General features: G+C 36.4%; 1 protein-coding gene across 4 annotated transcripts in view; it reads left to right on the top strand.

Annotated features, from left to right (window-relative positions):
- ROCK2 (Rho associated coiled-coil containing protein kinase 2) overlaps positions 1-24,968 on the top strand; it is a 107,946-nt gene that overhangs the window by 50,256 nt on the left and 32,722 nt on the right. For all 4 annotated transcript variants that reach the window (XM_064650524.1, XM_064650525.1, XM_064650527.1 and 1 more), the window contains exons 3-10: positions 1,469-1,569; positions 8,064-8,201; positions 10,793-11,053; positions 16,670-16,814; positions 19,212-19,350; positions 21,069-21,160; positions 21,963-22,122; positions 22,711-22,774. In XM_064650524.1, the coding sequence (XP_064506594.1) occupies positions 1,469-1,569; positions 8,064-8,201; positions 10,793-11,053; positions 16,670-16,814; positions 19,212-19,350; positions 21,069-21,160; positions 21,963-22,122; positions 22,711-22,774 (1,100 nt within the window). The remainder of the gene's footprint in view (positions 1-1,468; positions 1,570-8,063; positions 8,202-10,792; positions 11,054-16,669; positions 16,815-19,211; positions 19,351-21,068; positions 21,161-21,962; positions 22,123-22,710; positions 22,775-24,968) is intronic.

Raw genomic sequence — 24,968 nt, 5'->3', positions numbered from 1 at the left:
TTTCCCAATCAAGCTGTAGTCTGTTCTTCTGAAGTCCAAGGTCTGCTATTTTTCTTCCTCATTTCTGTTAAGAGTCTTAAGTTCCACCACAGTTGCTTCAGCTAAGGCTCCCATAGACTTTGTCTTCCTGGGCCAGATCGTTCTTGTTTGTGAGTAATAGACCAGAGCACCTCCCTGATTTGGCTTTGCTTGCTTGGAACAAAATAAATGTTCTTGATAGTCAGGCATCTCCTGGATTGCTTGGAGCCTGCCAAGCTGCTCGTTGTAAATATGTAGGGATAGTTAAGCTATTTACTAGATGTTCATTATCATTAACTTCCTCGGACTCTGTCATCTTTAATGTCGTACTGGATTAACTGTATCTCTGATCCTTTTTTCCTCCTGTATTCAGATCTGAGATCCTCTTTCATGCCTTTCTAGGGATCAAATTCCATGGTATTTGACCCTAAACAGGGATCTCACAATATACACCTCTACTCCTCTGTGAATATAAGCATCCACAGCTTTTCATACAATTTCATGCTCTTCCCTGGTAGAGTTCTTGCTCCAGACACCTGGTTGCTTTGTTTTGCTTCTTCTCAGTGTGTGTGGGAAGGGGGGGGGGGGGGGCTTGCCATGCCTAAGAAAGATTACCTCCCGTATTATGGATTCCTTTCATTGCTTCCATTATCTTTTGTCCTTGTAATAAGAATAGACTTAAAAAATGCATTTAGCCAGGAATGCATTCATAGCATGCTTCATTTGCAAAATTAAAGAGTCTAGGACTTTGCGTGTTTTTAGAATTTGTCAGAGATCAGAATTTCGCTGGTTTCCTTTACGGATTCTCACAACTGCCAACAAGACACATACTGACAGCCAGAGCTTATCCGCAGAACATTATACCAGAGAATACTTGAACAGAGCATTGTAGACATCATTTTAAGAAGTGTAGTGAACACCAAAAAGCACTTTGAGATGGCCAGCAGTTACATACACATGTGTAAACTTGAATCAATGTATCGGATGGAATGAATGAGTGGATCTGAAGTCCTGTCTTTGCATGATCCATAGTTGTACATGAAGGTTGCCATTTGGCTGCTGTTGAACCCTCCAGGTGGGTAGGAGCAGGTCGCAGCTGCAGTGGTTTTGTGTGTACCAAGTCCCCTACCTCTGCACAACAGGCATCTCTGCCTCTCTTCATTGCCAGAGTCTTCTTGTGAGCTTTTGAGTGATTTTAGAGGTGTGAAATGAGAATCAGCAAAATCCAAAAGACATTTCAGTTGTTACAGCTAAAGGTAGAGGGTTAATGGTTTCCAAAGAATAATGAAAGGGGATATTTAGAGTGACTGCAGATTTCAAGAATTATCAAGAAAGCTCTAAGCATTTAAATGCAAATAGCTTATTTTTACTCTAAATGAAAAATTACAGAGAAAATTCTTGTATTCTGTTAATACATGCATTATCACAACTTCTATTTGATTTGTTTTAGATGAGAAGATTGTGGAAAAAATCCGAGCTTTACAAATGAAAGCTGAAGACTATGATGTTGTAAAGGTGATTGGAAGAGGGGCTTTTGGAGAAGTGCAGCTGGTAAGAATGTAATGATTTAATGTTTAGAAAGATTTCCAGTTCTAGCCAAAACCTTCCTCAATTTTCCACACTTTATATCTAAAAATGCATTCTTATAAAGAATGAGTATTATTTTCATTGTGTCATGAGGTCATTTCTGCACATAGTAGACAGTACATCTGAGTTTAAAATGTGATGGATTGGAAGGGAAGGACTTGGGAAATAGTTTATTATCCTTTGATCAATGTCAAAAAGGCAGTTCATGGCAAGTCGAAATTTTTTTGGCCACAAGCTTCAGTGTATAATAATGTCTGAAACCTTCCTATGAAAGAGCAAGTATATAGTGTGACAAAAGAATTTTGTTTTGCTCTTATAATTGTAATGCTTGCATTGTATTTAACTGGCATGACTCAGGATTTTTAAAGGATTCATTTTTTAACATTGTCCCCTCAACACTGTATGCTCTATAATAGCTAAAGTAAGAATGAGATTACTTTGTAAATTTTTATTGTAGAGAAATTCTATTTAAAAAAAAAAAGGCAAAATACAAAAAAACCCTTGGTGTATCACGCATAGTCTGATTTTCGTTTAATTTTGGTTTTTCCCAGACTTCCAAGTCCTAATGTGTGATAAGTGACACAAAAATGTGCACATATGTATAAGATGGATTGATATGTCAGTTTTGAAATAAGCCTTGGATGTAAGCACTAAATAGAATCTGAAATACAAACACCAAGGACAAGTTATCATGAGTTTACAGATAACTGTGCACCAGCTAATCCAGGATACTTTTCTCTGTGAGCATTTTTAGTGAAAGAGAGCTGTGGAGCAAGTAAATGGAAAGTGGAGCAACTAATTTGCAACAATTGAAGCTTGTTATCTTGTTACCACAAGGTAACAAAAATTACCCTTTTGGTTTTTGACATGGAACTGACATTTTACTGTTATGTGCTATTTTTGCACTAGGAAGCTGGGAAAATTATATTGTCTTGTAATACGTAGGCATTTTGGAAAATACGAAGATGTGTTGGGGTTTTGTTGAGGAATGTGGTAAAATCTAAGCTGTGAAGTGCTTATAGAAGGTATACAGTCTATAATGGTAATACATTTATGATCCATTTATAAAATTCTTTGTATTTTCCATATTAGCGTTGGTGAAATTAATGGAAACCGGGGAAGAAAACCTAAAATTAGCCTGAAACGGTGACTAGAGTAAAGCTATTTGCATGACTAATGGGTAATTTGCAAATTTAGATGTGATTTATGCAGCAGATAGCAACATTTAATAAGCAATTTTTATTCATTTGTGTCATTTTTGAGACACCTTCATCCAAGTCTGGCAACATGAGAATGTAGCACCCTCTTACCTATTTTTATCAGGGTCATTTGCACTTTGTTTTTATCCAGAAGAATGTATGAAGTCTGCAGTGGAGTATTTCCAAAAATCCCCATTTTCTAACAAGACTTTAAAAAATTAATATGTATCTTTATATGATTTTATATCCTTGCTGGCAAGAAATTAAAACCAAAACCAGAACCTTTAGCAGAACCTTACCTATGTGTGAAAGGGCTGCTGCAGGGAGCTTTGTAAGAAAGCAGGCTATTCCTTGTCTTTTCACTGACAGACACATCAAATGGTTTGTTTTAAAGTCCTTGATTAGATGTTTTTATCTTTATGTATATCCACTTGTAGCAGCAAATAGAGACTCTCCTTTTCCATGCGCTTGCATGGGAAGTCAGTGAAAAGTCAAGTCCAAAGGAGCAGAGTTCTTCCTCTATTTGCTGAGTAGGGGTGAGATGAAAAAGAGAAGATCCCAATAACAGAAGCTGTGCCTTTTTTGGGTGTCACACTCATATATTTGCTGGAAGGATCCAAGAGAATTGTATTTTTGATGTGCTTCAAAAATGAAGATGCATTTTCATATATGTATTTCTAAAGATAAAAGGGTTTTTCTAAATAATCCATGTCATGCACAATTTAGATTTTGAAGAAGAGCTGATTTTTCAGTGTCCATGCTGCAGTTAGGCAGTTTGAGAGATCTGAAGACGAACTATTTTTCATTTGCCTGACCATGAAAATGGCAAAATGCTTGGTAACCTGGTTATATAATAATGTTTTTTGGGTTTTGTTTTTGTTATGTTGGGGTTTTTTTATTCTTTAATAAGCCCTTCAAAAAAGCAGGAATGCTTGGTGCTGGAGGGGAACTTCTGTGTGTTCATATAGAACTCTTCTGTACTTTATGTCAATTTAAGAGAACACCATTTTTCTGTAATGTAAAAATATAAGTTGAAATCATAATGTTATGCACTCTTAAAGCTAAAAAGCAGTGGGCTAATAAATACAATTGCAGATCTGAACTAATATTAGCTGGTGATGTGGACAGACATACCTAGATTTTTTGCCTCACAAGGTATGATACAAATTTAAACTATTGAGCTAAGCTATATCTATTTCTACTTCATTTAAAATGCTAACACCACTGTTGCAGATGATGGATTTGCAGTAAGCAAAATATTTTGCAATACTTTCTGCGATCAAAATAGAAATTTGCTTCAGTGGGTTCTCAATGCAGAAAGAACCATAAATAAAACATGATTAACTATGTGAATTAATGAATGTTTTGTTATCAGTGTGTGCTGTTGTGCATAGGTATTTGTAGCACAAATATTTATTATATGTTTCTAATGATTATATTAGAATGCTTATTTTTTGGCTTGTAATATTTACAGCATAAACTAGGCAGCTATGACCTCTGTCATTTAATTTTATTTTCCCTGTGTCTTCTGCTCCAGTATAGCATTTTCTTGTTGAAGTGGTGTGGAGTGATCAGCTTTCCAGATTCTTTCAGAAAAGGGAAACAAATTCTCTACTGTTGTATCTTACAGTTAGATTGTATTTTAAAAGCCTCACTTTTCTCCCTTCCTCTGCCCTCCAAAAAATTAAAAAAATTCAGTCCCGTAAAGAGAGATCAGATGATTCTGGTTTGAGCATCTGACTTTGGTGGAAAAACAATTTCCTTACAGCTCCAGAAGTATTAAACTCTACACTTGAGCTCTGGTCTCTGGTTTTACTGGATCTGTAGTGATGGGGAAAGCTAAGAAAATAATTGCCAGCTGCCAGACCACTTCTTCTTTTATGCAGTGCCGTGAATAAAAGTGACTGGTGTTTGGGCAGACAGAAAAATTGAATTATGGTGCTTAATATGTTACTTGTGGTTTATGCAGAAACAGTAATTTATGAAAGCACATCCTGAGTACCTCTTGTTTGTTTTCACTTGAGGAAAAATCCTCTTGATATGAAATTGAAACTTATCTTTAGTCCCTTCTCCCAGATCTAACCATGAAAGACTGCAACATTGCAGTGACACACCAGACTGACCTGGTCATGTACTGGAAGAGAAAACTAAAGCAAAGCTAAAGCTTTCTTGTGTTTGAGTGCTAAAGGATGGTCTGGGTGTCAGTCTTTACTGCATGATTTCTTAGTGTTGCAAACCAGCAGTTGTCATGGCCTGCGTAAAGAGGTGCTGGTTTCCTTTTTTCCATTAAGTGCTTTGTTTATTAGGTTTAGTTCCTGTCCACTGCTGTCGTGCAGCTCTGTAATAGAGCAGATAAAGTCATGGTTTTTTACCTGAAAATTTGTCAGAATATGAACTTCGGTGCCCTATCCACAGTCATATGTTATGGCTCTATTAAGTATTTTAGGATACTTGTGATTACTTCAAACCTTGGAGTTCATTTCAGAATTCCACTCTAGGACCTTCATTTTCTTTTAATCATAAAAGAGACAGTACCATTGCCAATGCTCCATATTCAATCTGATAACTTCAAATAGATATGTTATTTTCTTTGCCTACAGATTGTCTTCTGGCGTGGATGCTGTAGAAATTATGGGTGCATTTTGCATGTACTCCTTTACTGAAAGTCTTAGATTGTTGAAGCACAGTAGAGTGAAATTCTTTTTTCTTAATGCATTTTCATGAGTTAAATGAGGCCATGTTACTCAGTGCTAATGGCATGAAGGGATTTTCCTACCTATTTTGAGAGTTACTGTGGTGAGCTGCAGTTTAAATTTGGCAGGTCCTTTTAACAGTTGGAAGAAATTGAAACATCATGACAGTTTAATACATGAATAATCTGCTGTATGAGCCAATATCTGTATGTACAAATATAGCTCTGGGTGAAGAGTACAGTGACTAGCAGCTAAAAAGGCTGTCTCCAGGGGCCACGGTGGTGATAGAAGCAGTAATATCAGTGGTAGGTCTGTTCCCCTGCAAGGTGTGCCAAGACACACTCAGTCTCTGGGTGTGCCATACCAGTTATTGCTTTGGTTCCTTGATTTTTGTACAGAGAAAGAACCTATCTTGAAATTTTCTCCAGAAGTAATTTAGCCAACTAATAAGCTATTGGCACTACTTTAGAGAGGTGCACAGGCTGTGATTTTGGGTCTCCCCACCCCTGTTTACTTTGCCTCTCCTGTGCATGAGCTTGTTTCAGGCTGTGCTAATTTTCAACAATTTTTTTCCCAAAGTAGTGGGAGACAGGTGTTCCTTTAAAGGAAGGCAGCTACACTAACTACACCTATGCAAGAGTACACAGCAACTTTAGGAACTGTAAACTACTAAATACATTGCAGAGCTTTACATGAACTTTCACAGAAAATGCATCTTCAATTAAACAGTATCTTTTTGTGGTTTCTGGTCTTTGTGTTTCTTCTGGTTTTGGGCAGGATTACAAGAGCTCTACTTTGTGGAGTGTAGTTTGTGGTGTACCACCAAATCTTTGTAAATAATCCCATGTGGGATTAGTAAATGGGAAGGAGTTAATTTTCAAAATCCTTTTTTGAACAATTAGCTGACTAATTGTTGATATCTTAAAATGTGCTTATAGAGTTGTTAATAAAGGTAGATATCCTGTTTCTGTTCTGGTGTTAGGCTGGAGGTTTTTTGGTCTAACTATACAGAAGGTTGTTGGTTAGTGTTAAACTATGCAAGGTACTAATACTAAAACCTCTGCACCTATATCTTGAAAACAAAAAGCCCCAATTTCAAGTAAGTTCTTAAATAATTTTGTTTCTATTCATGTTCTCACTCTTTCCAAGATTACCCCCTCCACTGATACTTCTATTCCTTCAGCAATATTATTTTCTACTGCTCCTCTGCAGCAGGAGACTCCTAGATTTGTAGACCAAATAGATGCCTCTCTGAAGCTTTGCACTGCAGATGTAGTGGACCTGAAACATTTACAGCTGTTCAGAAAAAGCTTCTGTTCTTTCAAGTAGCGTAATTAAACTAGTGCAAAACTAAGGTCGGGAGATCTGCTTTATTTTTCTAAATGTGAGAGTTTTAAATGTACCAGAAAATCATAACTTCTATTTCTGATGCATTTCACAAATTTCACAAATCGATTTCAGAAATTAGTCCACTGAATTTTTTATTTTAACAGGAAGAAAATATGCAAAATGTTAAGGTGCAGTTAATTTATTTTTTTCTGCTGACTCAGACATTTTACAGCTGAATACTTCTCACCTTGATTTCTGTAAGGAACACTCAAGAATGTTAAAAACCTGGTGCTTTAGTAGTTGTTTCATAAAGCAGCATAAGTCTCATATTGTTTAATTAGTAGAGTAATGACTGCAGTGTGTAATTTAAGGATTTGGTTTCATGTTTGCATTCAGATGAAGTTTTCCAAAATATTTTCATATTTTTTCATAGAAGTTTTAATTCCAGTTTTCCAATAAGGTTCATGTTACTAATTTTGCACCATTTAAAGTGAGTTTAAGAACTATTTAGGAAAAGAAAGAAATAGGAGCAATCTTTACCTTGTGCAAAATAAAAATTGGCAGGGGCTGAAGCCAACTGCTTGCAGAATTTCTAACATGAATGACTTAAATGGCTAGACAGTGTTCAGAATAAGAAAATGCAAACACGGACTTTATTTCTCCTTACATGATCTAACTTTTGATAGGGGAATAGCATTTCCTTTTTTTCTGTGAACAGTAATTTTATCTTTTTAGTGTTCTGGGTGATTTGAAGTAGGCACCTTCACTGAGAAAATGTTAAGAGCAGTCCAGGTCTTTAGAGAAAGGTGGTACTTTTCTCATTCTGAGTTTTGCGTTGCGTTTTTTTGGAGGTTTTTTTCTTTATCATATGCTCGTGTTGCTGCATCTTCAAAGAAACAGGCACCTCCCAAGAGCTTCTGCTCGTGACCCAGTGGCTCCTCTGCTGCGATTGCAGTGGCAGCTGCAGCCCTTGTCCAGTCTCTGGCATATCTTCCTTCCCAGGGCATCCTTCTTGTTCCACCCCTGCTATGGTGGTTTTTCTGAGCGGCTGTTAAGCTTTTCTTTCCAGGTTTGGAAGTTCTCAAATCCTTACTGGGTAGAAAATCAGGTGTATGAAGACCTGGAGGCATCACATCCCAGAAGGCAGTTTGCACATAGCAGAAATATATTGTGCTGGTGTTCAGGTTTCTAATGAGGCATTTAAAAAAAGTTGATTCTCTTCTTTCTCAACGAACAGGTTCGCCATAAAATGACACAGAAAGTTTATGCAATGAAGCTACTTAGTAAATTTGAAATGATCAAGAGATCAGATTCAGCCTTTTTCTGGGAAGAAAGAGATATCATGGCCTTCGCCAACAGTCCGTGGGTGGTTCAGGTAAGGAAGATATGTAAGAGTAAAATAATAATAATAACAACAACAGCAATAATAACGATGATGTAATAAATATTTTCCAACCTTAAACTGGTTTTGAATTGACACCTAAACTCAAATCACAGTTTTCTTTTTAAAAATACATTTTTACAGCAATTTCATTGAGTTTTGAGTATTTGGCTGTGTTAGAAAATAGATTAATTTACATTTTAGTCACCACAAATGCATCATAAAACAGAACGAAACAGACTTTTGAAATACCAATATAATTATTTGGAATAATAGGGAATTTATCTTTCCAACTAAGAAAAATTCTGTACAGAAATGTAGAAACAAATGTCAATATTTTTTCCAGTCTTTCCTTCTGATACAGTCAGTTGATCACAGGCAGTTAGTATTGAGAGTGATTTAAACAGTCACTGTCTTTTCATCAGCAGTTTGGTCTATGGGTGAGTGTGCACCCCGGTATCCTGCAAGACCAGAGCAGTGGTTTGCTGAAACCATCTTCTGTTTGGTGGTCAGTTAGAGCACCTGAGCTTGGAAGTAAAATCCAAGTAATGGAGTGTTGGCTTCTTCAGTTGTCTTGAGCACCATTGCTTGCAGCTGCCTCCTGAGATGTATCATCATGATGCTGTACTGTGAATTATGCCTTTGGGAGGAATCAGTACTGCTTATTGCCGTTTGTTGTAACGGTGAATTACACCAGTTAATAAAACGGGTAGTGAAAGCATGTGCTTGGAGAAACTGTTAGTACCTGATTTTGTTAAATAACTAATACATCTAAGTGCTCTCATGTATATTGCCATGCCTCTGTGTATTTAATAAGACTGGCCTGAAGCTTTCCATATATTCTTCATAATTTCATGCAAGAAATGTTTTACAAGGTTTTTTATTTACTTGATTTGTTCTTTGAGCATGTTCTGTGCCCTTGCCTATATTCAGCAGAAATACTTAACCAAATAGATAATTTTTTTATTTAGTTCTTTGTTCTAGTAACAGCAGTTGTCAGGAATTATTTTTATTTTTCACATGCAGTTGAAAGGAATGAGAAAATCCATGCATGACATGGATTTTCAAAGGAAAGTGTCACAAGCAGGATATAAATGTATGTCTGTATGTGCAAATAGCAAATGAACAAAAGTGTAGTTGCAAGTGTGCCTTCTCTGGTAAAGTGTATTAGTGTGATATATTTAGGTAATGTGGTCCAGTGGGACAGGACATTGAGCTGGTTTGAAGAAAATGTAGCTCCTGTTCTGAGTTAGAAACTGGGACAGATCACACTGCTTCTGTGTGTCTTGTTTTTAATATGAAAAACAAATGATACCAGAGCCCTAGATAATTTTAATTTATTTTTTTTTAATTAAATCCCTTGAGGGCAATAATGAAAGTGCTGTATAAAGCCATAGTGCTGTTATTTATTATTGTGTAATATTAATATATTTACATGTGAGAATACAGAGACTATTTTGGATTTTAATTTAGACTTCGATGACCAAGTGCATTATCTTACTATATAATGCATACATTATCCATTTGTGAAAACAAATGCAGTGCAATATGTATGTATTAAAATACATATTTCTAATCTAGGTCTTCTGTCGCTAATTATACAGTTAATTTTAGTCTAAAAGTCAAATCTCCATAATAACATATCTGCCTTACAGGGTTCCTCATCCTCCATGGATTCCCTTATTTTCCCTTCCTCCTTTCCATAAATCCTATTTTCAGTTCCCTTTAAATGTTGTGTGTGTAACTTAAAGATGTGAATAATTTTAGATTTTAAGGTAAAGGAGCAGTATTCCCTGAGAAATAAGGTGAGACTTTCAGAGACTTTTTCACACCAGCCTTTGAACATTTGATAGTAATGCTTTTGATGGCTTGGGCTATTTTCAGACTTGGTGATTGCTGAGTGAGATCTCTAAAACTTTCAGCACTTTAGGTCTGAAATACATTTTAAAGAGATAACTTATTTTCATTATCATGCCAGTAGGAAACATACTGACTGCAACCTATGCCAGATCAGTATTTTATTGTTAAGGATAATTTCTTTGTATTGTGTTATAGTTGTCTTCAGTAACATTTTGGTTTTCTTTCTTATTTCAATATATGTTGATTTAGGACAAAATCAGTGGTGACTTTGTGAACAAGTACAGAGTTAAGGAGTTTATAATACACACAATTTAGAAATAGTCTGAGTTGCTGCTCACTGTTTAGGTATTTTCAAATCATTATGTGATGCTCCCTTTCTCAGATTTGATACTTTGCATTTTGACTCAGTGATACTTTTTAATGCCAAGAAATATGGAGATATATATATATATATAAGCCTATATTATTAAAAAAATCAGGAAGTCTTTTATCACTTTCTTTAAAATGAAGATGAAGGGATTTTGAAGTTCAGTAAATTTCAAGGTATTGTCATAATTAATAGAAAATGTAGATTGTCTGAATGTAAAAAGTAAAGTTATTTCCATAAGTTTGGACAAGATATTCTCAGGTTTAACAAAATTTCAAGATAAGGGGCTTTATTCTTTTTACTAGATGTCTCTGAAAAGTAATTGCATTTTTTTCTTTCTTTTTTATTAATGTTGCAGCTATTTTGTGCCTTTCAAGATGACAAGTACTTGTACATGGTAATGGAATACATGCCAGGTGGAGATCTCGTAAACCTTATGAGCAATTACGATGTGCCTGAGAAATGGGCCAAGTTCTACACAGCCGAAGTTGTTCTTGCTCTTGATGCAATTCACTCCATGGGCTTGATACACAGAGATGTGAAGCCTGACAATATGCTTTTAGATAAACATGGGCATCTGAAGCTGGCAGATTTTGGCACTTGTATGAAAATGGATGAAGTAAGTACGCAACTGAATAATTTATTATATATAAAACTGTAATTCTAGGGTTATTTTCTTATGAATTATAATGCACAAAAGAATGTTCATCAAATGGTGTACCTGGTTAGAAAGCTGTTTCTTGTCTCCTAGTTTTAAATATGAGTACTCTAAATAGTGTAATTTTTTTTATAATAAACTGTTCTGTCACACAGAAGAAGGATGTAAACTTACTTTTCGTTATTTCTGAAAGCATGTGTGTTTATGAATTTTTGAGGTTCATTTTTTTTTTGCCAAATGTCTGAAAAGCTTACGAGATAACTCGTAGTTTCAACATTAATAACCTTGGAACAGTTCATAGGCTGACATTTTTCTGTAAATGAAATTATTTTACAGGCAAAATACAGTCCGTGTGTTTTCCTATGTCTCATTGTTCTCATAGCATCCTCTAGTGGTCATTCAAATGAGGTTGCAGTAGGGCAGCAGTGGTATGTGATATATTCATCAAAATTTGTTAGATATTTGTCAAGATGTCGTGCATTATAATTGTCCAGATTTTATTACAGTCAAATACAGTTTTCTAATGAGATTGCATAAGAATATTTTTAACATGATGTAATACTTTATGTTATCAAAGGTGACTTAAAAACAAATCTACCTTTGAAGTTTGCATTCTTGAAATCTTCCCTGACAAACAGTGTTAGGCTGTAAATTACAGAATGTATTCTTCCTGTGAAAAATTCTAACAGATTCTAAAAAAACCCCGTATATGAATGTGTGTTACGATTTGCCTGGCCTTTGAAAGGTTTCTGTATTAATATTGGCAAGGGTTACCCTTACCAAGTAAGTTAAGCTTACTTGCTTTAGTGTTTTAGATTTTTCTGTGTATTGTTTTGAAGGTGCTTGATATAGTCTCTGCAACCTACTTAATTTGCATTTGCATCATTAAATTAATGTCTTCTCAGCTGTATCTAGAAGTACTGTCTCTGATTAGGTTGGGTTTTTTTCACATGCTAATATATTAACTTCATTGTACAACCACAGCTGTTTATTGAAATTCAGTCTATTTAGTTTTGCTGATAATTTAATAACTATTGTTACTCTAAAGGCAGAGAGAATATTCACCTCCACTTGGATGATTTACTTGCCTGTATTCTAGGGGACAGCATTTACTTTAATTGAAAAAATTGAAAGTAGTACTTGGTCTCTTAATTCAGTCTTTAAAAAATTAACTTTGTTTTGAGTCAATAGACCGTAGATCTTAAGGGAATCTGTTGTTGTCTAAAGAGACATTAAAAAGCAGCAAAAAGTTCATAATATAAATCTAAAATGAAAAAGGGATTCTCTATGCTATTTTAGAGATCCCAGAAATGGTGGACCTAGGCCTTTCTTTCCATTTTCCTTTTCGCTGCTGTTGTTAAAAGAGTGGAATACTAAAATGTGGATGACGATACTGTAAATGTCAGAAATGCTTGCATGTTTCTCATAAAGAATTACAGTGAGCTCCAGTTTAGACTGGGCATCATCAATGGACCAGTAATCTGCTAAAGAAATTAATTTTTTAACAGATTACATTTTAAGTTCTTTGTGTTTCTCAGACTCAGTGAAATGGCAACATTTTTTTTTTACAGGAAGCTTTAGAAGTTGAGAGATTCTGGATTGTCTCCAAATCTCATGCTACTTCTTACAAAACACGAACACATCCCAGCTGTGTAAATATAATATTGGTGTTGGCAGACTGATTTCTAGAAAATATAGCTTACCCAATACTTTTTTATTTTTTCGGATCTGGATTTCTTTTAGCAGTTGTGGACATTAGTATCTTCCTTATGCTGCCAATAGCCCAGGAAAATTCTACTGCAATTTGGTCAGAGATTTTTCTGACCTTTGGTGTGGAATTGAAGTCAGTGTTCACTTAAGTCTGCCAGGCCAAACCTGACAGTTGCACTAGAATTCCTCCTTATCACTATGTGAAAAGAGTTGCTGCTAAGTGTTTTAGTGATCTTTTCCAGCATAAAAGGAACTCTTCTGTTTATATAACTCAGTTGTCATGATTTGAGAGTTTGTGGTGTTGGGTGGTTTGGTTTTTTTTAATTTGTTGCCTTTTTTAAAATCTGCAATAAAGTGAGTATTTCTATTATTGTATAAAGAATGGAGTTGGCCTCAGAGGTTCAGTAGAAATTGTGGTTCCCTTTAGGTATTTAGGTCTGGTAAGGTCGATCAGGGCAGGTTTCACCAGGTGTCTAATCTTCAGGTTTTATGTAGGAAACTAGACAGTAATTGGCTTCGATAAGTATGGTAGGGCCAGTGTTTCCAGGCTCGGTACACGGCGCTGTCCTTGCCAACTGAGCTTTCAGAAGAGCACAGGTTTAGAGGCTACCTGTTGAAAACAGATGTGACCAAAAGAAGGCATATTTGCCATTTGGGATTATTACCTTGGCTCAGGCAGCTTCGTTGAAAGAAGCAGTGTGTTCCTGTTTTTAGAACTCAACTTCTTTCTCATTGAACCTTATCCAAGACCCTGCTGGATCCTTCTTTCTTCAGTCCATTGTCTGCAGTGCACTGCACTAGCCTGTGTGCTGTGTTAACACCTAATATATGCTATCCTAATATTTTACACAAGCACTCTCCAGCTCTTTTTACGGGAAGGAACTTAATGAGTAAGTAAAAGCCTGACTGTTTGCCTTGGTTCAAGACACCAAGTCCTTCAGGTCTGATGGAGATCATCCTGAAGATGAAACCTGAATTGCTTTTCCTTCAGCAATACAATAACACTGAACGATGCTGGGAAACACTGCAGCCTCACTGCCAAGTTGTCACGAGCTGTGACATGCTGTGTCTCCTGGACAGCCTATTTTTTAAAACTGTGCACTGGGCATCGCTCACAGAGCTGCAGGAGATGGGTTCCGAGATCCACCTTGATATTTTGAGGTGATGAGAAAAGTTTCGGGTAAATCACTGGCCTGAAACTGAGAACTGTTATAGTAAGTGTGCTGCTCAGGCATAAAACAGAAGCTTAGTATTTGAAACACAGGAGTAATGAGTTGGCCAGAGAAAACAGCATCCTTTAGGTCTCTTCAGAGTGTAGGGACTGCCAGGGTGCCGTGTATTGCCCAAAGAGGACATCCCTGTTTACTTGCCTTTGATGCCGGAGATCATAGAAGCGAGTCTGATGGTGATATTAAAGGTATCCAGTACTTAGAAATACATACAGAGCAACACTCAAGTTCTTTGAAAGAACAAGTGTGTAAATGAGAGGAACAGAAATCTGGGAATAGTATATGCAGATGATAATGGTCCAACCTTCACAGGGACATGATAGAATCCCCCATTGCTGGAGTTTTTTGTGATGCAGTTGGTCAAGGTGCTACATAATCTTATATAGGCCATTTTTCCCACAACACGTTGGGTCAGATGATCTTTCAAGGTCCCTTCCAAACCAGACTGTTCTATGATCTGTGAATGCACTTTTAGATTAGTTCCTGAGACAGAAGGTAGAGAGTTTAATGGGGAGTAAGTACAACCAGCTCCATGTGCTTCAAAGTGGTATGGTCTATTGAAAACTGGTGTTAGGAAGCAGGGCCCTTTCTGCTGTAGAAATAGTTGTTTGTTTTACTGTTCAGTTCTTTGGCGTCTCATCTGAAAACTAAAGGTGTTATTACTTGGAGTTCTTTAGCATCTGTAATGTCATTGCAAAGAACTTTCCTTGTTGCTACATACCAGCCAGATTTGGGGTTGGCTGGTTTTGGCACAGCCTTTGCTTTGTTTGCTTAAGACTTCATAAAATATCAACACCTGTAACATATTAAAAAATGTCCTTGCTTTGGTGTATTAATTACAGAGGGGTGGGAAATGGTGTGTTATTAAGTGCTTAGGTGTCAAGGTGATGTTCAGAAAAAGTTCTTTCAGAACTGTTTTGTTTACTTTGTTTTTAAAGTATCTCCTTACCTGGGGAGGGATTTGGGTGGCTTCAGCCAGTCTTGACTGAGCAAAAATTCAGACTTTTCCTTGTAATTTTGCATTTGGATAAGGAAGAGATAGACACACGCCAGTGTTGAAGGCCTCATTAAGATGCCACAGTCTTACTAGATGAGCAGAATTACATAACCCGAGAGCAATTCCTCCTGAGCTCAAAGCAAAGAGAGGCTTAAGCTCCAGAGAAGACATGTAGGTTAGTGCACAAGTGCTGTTACAAGCAGCATATTCAAATAGTTGTTCCTGCCATGTGCCAGATCTGTTTTTGAATGCTCTTAACTTTAGATTTTTGGAGCCTTTGGGCTTCAGTTTATTTCCACTGTTAAAATGTGTTTATGTTTTTTTTTGACCCATGAATGCATTAGGTCTTCTGAAAAGTATTAACTTCATTTTCTTATCCCAGGGATGAATAGCTTATGTGCTATCTCATCCATAGTATAGAAGGCAAAAGTTAACCTGCTCTTCATTCTGTAACTGAGAAGTTAAAACTTCTTCAGGTTTCAGCTTTAGCATAGAGTTGTAGAAGATGATAGGCATTTGCCAGGAGGACAGGCAGTAGGTCTCTACAGTATTTAGTCATCTCTTTAGTTTTTGCCTGCTGGTTCATGACTCTCTGTGTTCTGGTTTAGTACAGAAATAAAAGCTTTTGACAGTTCATATTGTGTATGAAAAGGAATATTACAATGTGGTGTGTGAGTTTTACACATCAGTACAATTCCCAAAGCAAAATGTTTCTCTTACTTTCTTTAAATATGTATTTTGACTTTAGTTATTGCTACTAATATTCTATATCAATATTTGTAAATAATACACATTGCTGTTCATGCTGATGGCAAAATGCATGAAGAACTTTGTAAGATGACTGAGATTTCAGATTTAGAAACAGAATAAAAGATGAGTGTATTTTTGGTACTTCTCTAACTTCATCCAGAATTTCGTTTCATTCATCCATCTGGTCTCTGAGGAGTGAATACAGTGAGTTTGACTAAAGGAAACAAGGCTTATAACTCTGAACTAGAATGCTGGCAGATCTGGTTGATGCTTCTGCGTCACTTAGCCCCTGCATTTTCAGTCTCTCAGCATGAAGCAAAGGGGATGAGGAATCATTCCATTAATACAACTGTGTCATTACGTTAATTAAAAAAAAATGAAAAAGAGCTTTCCTATTCTTTAAAAATAGCTTTTCCTTTTAGTCTTCTTCGCATCTGTAATTAAAAACCAAGGTGTAACTATAAAAATTTACCTCAAACTTGATTTATTGTCTGAATTGGACAAAATTGTTATGTATCTGCAATGTAGGGCCTAGAATTCCTAACTTGTCAAAATGATTCTAAAGTTTGTCCCTGAATTCAATGAGATAAGGAGCAGTCTGATATGGTGTGTAGCTTCATATTGAAACCAATGGTAAAAATAATAAAATTGGTCAATTTTGGAAAGAGGTAGTCAAGAGAAATCACTATGAAGTAGGCAAGGGGTGACCACATTACCAGACAATGTCATTTCAGTCCATATTGTTTTTGAATAAAAAAGTAGTCTTTCAAACATACTCATCAAACAAATATTTTAGGCTATATTTTGTACGGTTTTCTGCTCTCCTAATAGATTAAGTGTTTAAAGACTCAGAAGTATTTTGGACTGAGCTGTTTGTGTTCTGTTGCACAGACAGGAATGGTGCGCTGCGACACGGCCGTGGGAACCCCCGACTACATATCGCCCGAAGTTCTGAAGTCGCAGGGGGGTGATGGTTACTATGGACGGGAATGTGACTGGTGGTCTGTAGGGGTGTTCCTTTTTGAGATGTTAGTTGGTAAGTAGTAATTTAGTCTGCTAATAAGATTATCATTGAGTCTTTACTGTGCCTTTAGCTGTACTTTGCTGCTCAGGGGCTGGTTGTACCTCACTAACAGCTTCTGACTTTTGGCTGATACTGTGGTTCCATTTCTGTTCTCTTTGCTCTCTGTCACTCTTACGCTGTGACAGCTGTTTGCGTGCGTGCTCAGTGATTAGTTCCCTGACTCGATTCAGCTTAAAACTAATTCTTAGAATAGTAGTCTGTGTTTCAACTGGGGTCAGCTACCTCACCAACTCATGAAGGTTTATGCCACATCAAGCAGTACTGAGTTTGCAGGGCCACAGAGATGAGAAAGGAGTGGAAATGGCAGCACTGTCCTTTTCTTTTCTCCTGTTCTTTTTTCCCACGGCATGTCAGTGTCTTCTGTTAGGTCAAAATGCAAAATTATGGCTTGATTCTTTCTTCTATGCTTGAGTCAGGATTTTCCAGTAAGATACACCAGACTGCCATGGCAACGAACATAGAATATAATCTGTTAAGGAGATGAGTCATCTGCCTCTTAATATATAGTGAGGATCAATTTTATAGTCTGGTAGCAAAATACTGATTATAGAAGGATGGAATTGAGCATATAATTACTAAAAATCCAAATCAGCATGTTCTGGGAATATTGCAGATTTGATGCTTCTGGTATCCTAAGCTAGGAAAGACATTTGGATATAAAAAGCTGTTACAATTTCTGTGTCTTTCAGAATTAAGGCACTTTGGCTTTAAATAGAGTGTTTTATAATGATTAGTCTCTAATGAACAATTTTAGCAATAAAGAAAATTATTCAATTATTAAAATATTGGACACAGCTGTCCAGAATTTTCTTCTCAGAGCCTCCCTTTTTTTCCTCTTGTATCTAGGAGGGAAATATTACTTAATTTCTCCATCTGTTTTTGTCTGTGCTCACATATCAGATTCTGCCTGTGGTCTTCTAAAACTTTGCACTTCAAAGAAATCACAGAAAGTGTTCCGTTGTTCTGGTTTTAGTAAAGCCACAGTACTAATGAAAATGGTAATTTTATTATGAGAATTAAAATTTTATTGTGCCCTTGACTAAAAGGTAAAATGTTGGTCACAGGATGAATCCTAACAATAGTTCAGTGACTTTAGATAGTTTTAAGGTGTGTCCAAAATCAAAGCTGTTTCTGGGACAGAAGACAGTTGAGAAGAGGAAGGTTGGGAGAGTGAGGCAGCAGCAAGTATCAGTGATCCCCGCCTGCAGTGCACTGGTATGGCACCCTAATGAATTTACTAAAAGTTTAGAAGTTTAGTTCAAGCTGGTGTGTACTAATTCCTTATTATGCCATAAAATGACAGGAGGATACTCAAGTTAGGATTATTACATTTGTATTTTTTGAAAGCAGAATGGTTTTTGTCCCTTGGTCCGTTTGTGCGTTTTTTTCATGTACTTGGCTTTTGAAATATTCAGTTCTTGATGGAAGGCTGCAGCCAGCAAGGCTGTCCCGCCAGGGGGTCCCTGCCTGCACACAACACACTGAGACGGAGAAAGGAGCCTAGCTCATGCAATCAGTTGTTTGCCTTCCCTATTAAACCTATGGATTAGTTGGGAGAAAAAGCATTTCTGTGAAAGTTGCAGCTTCTTGATTACAGACCCGAACCATTCGTAAGTTCAGAATGTTGTCAGTTAGTTTGAGTGTCAGTTGCCTTCATCGCTTCCAATTCTTTTTACTTGTCCCAATTTTACCTTTCTTAATTCTGTTTTCTTTGCGAATATCTTTAGAGCCTATGCTGCAAACCTCTGGGTGGGAAAGGTCTATGATTTTAAAAGCCACCTGCCATGTTAATATGGGCACCGAAGCTAATTAATTTATCAGTGAACAAGATTTAATAATATGGCTTTAACAGTGCAGTAACACACTGGGAAGGCTCCTGCTCAGAGCTGACTTGCCTTAGGCAGGGTAGGCCTGTCATGCCTCTGAAATGGTCTTTGGAGAGCTTTGGTTTATTCTTTCCAACAAATGTACATTAGCAAATCTTTAGTGAGTTGTGGTCCATTTTACCCATGGAGTGTTTAAAGGTGGGGATTTAAGTGGGTGTCAACCATCATGTAAATTAAAAAACACAGTGAGAGTCTTTAGATAGAACAAAAGGTGTAATTCGCTGGGCAAAATTTTGGTATTGATAGGCAGGATAGAAAATGGTTTAGTTTATAATACAGGCATTTTAGGGAAGGAATATTTTTAGTAGTATACATTATTTTTGCATTCCAATTTTACTGTTTCATTTTTTTTTTAAATAAAAGACTATTTTTGGTAAACTGCTTGTAGACTTTTCTTTGTATCTTTTCTCTTACTCAACTTACCTGACTCAAAATCACAGTCAATTTGCTATTTTTTTTTCAGGCGATACTCCTTTTTATGCAGACTCACTAGTAGGAACATACAGTAAAATTATGGATCATAAGAACTCATTACATTTCCCGGATGACGTGGAAATCTCTAAGCATGCGAAGAACCTTATCTGTGCCTTTTTAACTGATAGGTAAGTGCATGTGGTTTTCTGTTATTTTTTTTTTATTTTGGATGGTATTGACTGTATTTATTTTGGATGGTACATTGTAAAAATTAATTCCTTCCATTACTTTTCCTAATCTCTGTCCACATCTCTTCTGCAAAACCTTCTGTTCTCTAGTTTTTCTTTCGGGGTGTTTTTTCCAGGTATTGTATTTTATTTCTATGAGCAGTTCTGACAGCTCTTGTTAACAACACAGTTTGTGCTGGACAAATCCTTCCAATTGCAGTGTGTAATACAGTTACAAGCCTGTAAAACTGAAAGTAATTTGTAAGCTCCAAGGCAGGGACGAAATTGTTGTGCTCAATGTCTGTGTGGGTGTTACTTATGAAAAATGAAAGCAAGTACTTCTCTGAAAGTAAGCATGCATTTATGAGTTTGTTTAAGGTTTCCTGGAATGCTTGAGGTTTTAGTTTTTATTTGCTTTGTTGCATTAATTGATAAGTATAGCTAACAAATCTGCAAGAGTATTGTTTTGGCTACAAATAGGTCCTCGAAGTTTGTCTTTATGGAATGGAGCCATTTATTGAAATTAAACTGTGTAAGCTTGTTCTTAACCTGAACACTTATATTTTCTTTAGTTTGAGAAAGCACAGATGATCTTTGATTTCTTTGATTTAAAAGAACAACACTGTAGACCCACAGTTAACTCTGGATCGGTGATGCCTTATGCTTTTTCACCTGAACCCAGCTGGAGCAGAGCATATAGAATGAGGGATTAGGAAAACAAATGGTTTTATAATGGGTTTTGCATTCAAAGAGAGATTGTTTGCTCTACTGAGCAAGATGGCAGTTGCTCAGGAAGGATGTGCTTTAATTTAGCAGCATTTTTCACCCTTAGTAGCTGAAGGGTACAGAGAAAATATGAGTAGAATTTAATAATGTAAATGTGGCGAGGTGTGTTTCCACTACGTGTGTCCCTCTTCCTGTTTATATTTAACACAGTGCTTGAGCGATTTATTTGAAACAGATGCTTGCTCTCTGTCTGCGTGATCACTGCTGAAGCACTTAAAGGACTAAGCATCGACCCTGTGATTTACTGCTGCTTTTCCATGCATTGTTTTTATGTCCTGTTCCTGTACATAGTTTCAAGAGAGACTCTTCTGTTCAAACTAAAAGTTTCTTGTTGCTCTTAAGATTTACTTCACTGCAAATATCAGCAAAAGACGTGTCAGGGTTAGTTGTGGGGCAGAGGATGAAATTCTTAAAATATTTATTTTAGTCCAGCTTTGAATAACTGTTCTGTGCAGTAGGTTAGACCTTCCTTCACTTGCGTCTTACGGTTTGTCATGTGGTTTGGCAGACACGGAACTTCTGCAGTTTTATTTCCCCCGAGGGTGTTGAGTTTTTGTTTGTGTTTTTAGGTTTTTCTTAGTTTTTGCCTCAGTGTTCTCTGTCTTGCTTTACTCCCCACGTGGCAGACTCCAAATTCTGGACATTTCAGCAGTTGCAAGGAGAGCGCATGCTAAGAATCAGAGTATGTTTTATATAAGAAACTAAAGATTAGTGGTTAGTGGTTTTTAAATTTTGTTTTTTATCTGACCATTAGTGTGGTTAACACAGACAATCTTTACTGAAAGTTTCATTGCTGCTTGTGAACAAGTCAGAATTTAAATAACAACAAACTAAGCCAAAAAAAAAAGAAGCTTGTTTCCCTAATGTGACTTTGGCTTAATTGCTATGTTTAGGGATGTTCGACTTGGGAGAAATGGGGTAGAAGAAATAAAGCATCACCCTTTCTTCAAAAGCGATCAGTGGAACTGGGACAACATTCGAGAGAGTGAGTAAATTAGCTTATAAGTTCTATTTTATTCAGTATTTGCAATAGTAGAAATGAGGAAAAAACGTTAGGCTGTATAAATTAAGTATTTTCTATCTATCAAAAATCTTGCTCAACCTTTCATATTTATCATTTGTGTTATGAAAACTCATGTTAGTTAGGGTTAGTAAATACACATTTTTCCTACTAGGATTATCCTCATCTTTATCATGCTTTTAATGTAGACATTTCCATTTTAAATAAAGGAATTGGATGTTTCAGAATTTTAACTAAAAAGAATGCATGTTTCTCTTTTGCTTTTGTTGTTTTGTGTTATGGGTTTTTTCATTTTGATTTGGGATTTTTTCGATCTTCTCGTAGTTAAGACAGTAGTTTGACAGTGGTCTTGTCAGTTTTACTACTTTTCATTTAAGGTGTTGAGAACCTGAATAGCTTTAGGTAAAAAAAGCAAAGTATGTCAGTTCAGCTCACGAGCTTGATCATAACTTCTAAAGTTACATATTTACTAAGGTTTCTTAAAATGCTGATTGTATTAGAGTTCTATTCTCAAACGTGATTACCTGAGCAAATATGTCTTGCATATTAGATAGTCTATGCATGAAGCAACTAATACAAAAATAGATTGCTCTAGAAAAAATTGTGCACAGTAATATTTCCAGATCTGCTGTCTGGTTAATACATATTTAACTACAAGTTATTTAAGGACAACTTATAATATAGTCTTTTAACATTATAGAGATACCAGTATATAGCAAGTGACTGAATCTTGGAGTGAAGTTCATCTTTTCTCCCCTTTTTATAGCTGCTGCTCCTGTTGTTCCTGAGCTCAGCAGTGATATAGATAGCAGTAATTTTGATGACATTGAGGACGACAAGGGAGACGTGGAAACCTTTCCAATCCCCAAAGCCTTCGTGGGAAACCAGCTGCCTTTCATAGGATTTACCTACTATAGAGACAATTTGTATGTGATACTTTAATATACATTTTTAGAAAAATACCTGCACATTTTTCTTGTATTCTCTTTTCACTCTAGATTCATAATTTATTCCTGACATTATATTCATTTATGTCCAGTTGGGAAGATACAAAATGCTAAGCTTGAGTAAAATAATTCGTTACTATTTTGGTTATTTTGATAACTGTGATTAAACACAGTATTTTTATATGCACAGAATTATACAATATCTTAAAAAATTGTTTAGGGTTAAAATACTGATAGATTTGTAATTTACTTCTAAAAAGGCTTTTTATTAGTTATTTTAGAAAAAAGTTTACACAAGATAACTTTCTAGAATTAAACTTGAATAATTAAAAAGTAATTGTATTAATTAAAAGATCATAAGCTGCTGTGGATTTGGAAACATGCTATACTTCAGTTAAGGAGAGATTCAAATCACAAAGATGCGCTAAAACTGAAATAAAACAAGCTTCATTCTGAGAGGAGCGTAGGACAAATTAAGGCTTGAGAGAATTGATTAAAATGGCAAGATTGCCAGAGTTGTTGAAAACTTGAATAAGAGCTGGAGGGATTTGTTTTTGTTTTTGACAGGTTGCTAAGTGACTCCTCTCAGTCTTGCAGAGAAAATGAATCTGTGCAATCTAGTAAAAATGAGGTTAGTGCCTTTCTTCTTCAGTATTAACGGTATGCTTAACTAATTTTGTTAAGTCTGTTAAGAAAAGACAAAGCCTAAAATAAGTTTTCAAGCAGTTTTGTGGGGGGGCTTTTTATCTTTTAGTGATCCTCAATAAAAATGATATTTTCTATTTACAGGACAGCAAGGAGGTAAGTATATTATTTGAATTATGAAAAGAATAGAAAAATTCCTACATAATTTTATGTGGATGTGATGTATCTTAAATGTTTATTCACCGAATTGTTAGCAGTAAACCAGTTGTATTTTGAAACAGTTGTACTCAAGTGTTAAGGTGCTGTAGTATACAGGGGAATGAATACAGGTTTTTCCCAAATTCTTTTGGCATCTAGAATTTTTTGGAAATCCAATGTGTAAAGCTCTGTTTGCTACAGACAGCATCACTCTTGGGAAGATTCCACAGTTGCCTGAGCGATTCATGACTGATTTATTCAGAGTTTGGAAAAATAAATTGTCACCTGCAGTGATAAAGGAATGTTTAAATCATACTCCAGTTGGAGTGTATGGAGCATGTTTATCCAGCTTTTGAAGATTGACAATTGAATTTAAATATGCATATGACAGGAAAATGTTATAGAATTTTCATCTACTTATTTCATTATGTTACTTAAACATTTGTATTATTCAAGTGTAGATAGTATATTGTTAACATTTCTTAAAACTTACAGTTCCTTTTCAAAGTTTAAAAGATAAATAAAGGAAATGCATTTTGTATTGATCAGCTAAATTTAAATGCAAATGTTTATTACACTCCACTTCCTTCCTGTCACTGCTGAATAGATGAATAGTTTTAGAGTTTCCCTTTTAAAAAGAAATGGTCCTGCTGTTCAAAATACATATTGTCACATTCGTGACATTTGCTTTATGTTGTGATAGTAAATGCAGATGGTAACATTTTGCATTTGACTTCTGACAACTTTTTTATTTGTATTTTCTCAAGTGATGAATCTCCAGTTTTGATGTCTTTTTCAGTGTCCCTGTTCTGGGAATCCTCTAACTGTAATAATTGTAAAGTGTTTTAGAAAACCACATTTTTACATTTCATGTTTGGAGGGTAGAGGAAGAGGGGGAAGGGAGGAAAATAAATGCATGAAAGCCTGAAGTCATGAGATTAATCCAAAATTTATTATTTATAATTTATTTCATGAATATTTGGGTACTGGACTCACATTTTTTAAAAAATATTTTATTAAGCAAAACTAAAGTAAGGATAATAAAAAGTGTTTTTATAAATACATTAATAGCAAAAGGAGAGGCAAAGAAATCCTACATTCTTTACTGGACGTGGGGGAGAACATAGTTACCAAGGATGCAGAAAAGGCTGAGGTACTTAACACCTTCTTTGCCTCAGTTTTCAACAATAAGACAGGTTGTCCTTAGGACAGCTGGCCTCCTGAGCAGGTAGACAGGGACAAGGAGCCAAATAGTCCCCCTGTAGTCCAGAAGGAAGCAGTTAGTGACCTGGTGAGCCACTTGGATCTTCACAAGTCTATGGGACCAGATGGGATCCATCCTAGGTTGATGAGGGAGCTGGTGGAAGAGCTTGCCAAACTGCTCTCCATCATTTATCAACAGTCCTGGCTCACTGGGGAAGTTCCAGAAAACTGGAAGTTGGCCAGTGTGACGCCCATCCATAAGAAGGGCTGGAAGGAGGATCTGGGAAACTGCAGGCCTGTCAGCTTGGGATCAGTGCCCAGCAAGGTTATGGAACAATCATCTTGAGTGTGATCACACAGCACCTACAGGATGGCCGGGGGATCAGACCCAGCCAGCACGGGTTTAGGTGGGGCAGGTCCTACCTGACCAACCTGATCTCCTTTTTATGACCAGGTGATCTGCCTGGTGGATGAGGGGAAGGCTGTGCATGTAGTCTACCTGGACTTCAGCAAAGCCTTTGACACCATCTCCCACAGCATCCTCCTGAAAAAGCTGGCAGCCCATGGCTTGGACAGGGGCACTCTCTGCTGGGTTAAGAATTGACTGGAGGTCTGGGCCCAGAGAGTGGTGGTGAACGGTGCTACATCCAGATGGTGTCTGGTCACTAGTGGTGTCTCCTAGGGATCAGTGTTGGGCCCAGTTCTATTTAATATCTTTATTGATGATCTGGATGAGGGGATCGAGTCTACCATTAGCCAGATATGAAGATGACACTAAG

The sequence above is a fragment of the Pseudopipra pipra genome, chromosome 3 (genome assembly GCF_036250125.1).
Source record: "Pseudopipra pipra isolate bDixPip1 chromosome 3, bDixPip1.hap1, whole genome shotgun sequence".
Lineage (NCBI taxonomy): Eukaryota > Metazoa > Chordata > Aves > Passeriformes > Pipridae > Pseudopipra > Pseudopipra pipra.
The sequence above is the reverse complement of the archived record's forward strand: the minus strand, read 5'-3'. Positions and strand labels throughout refer to the sequence as shown.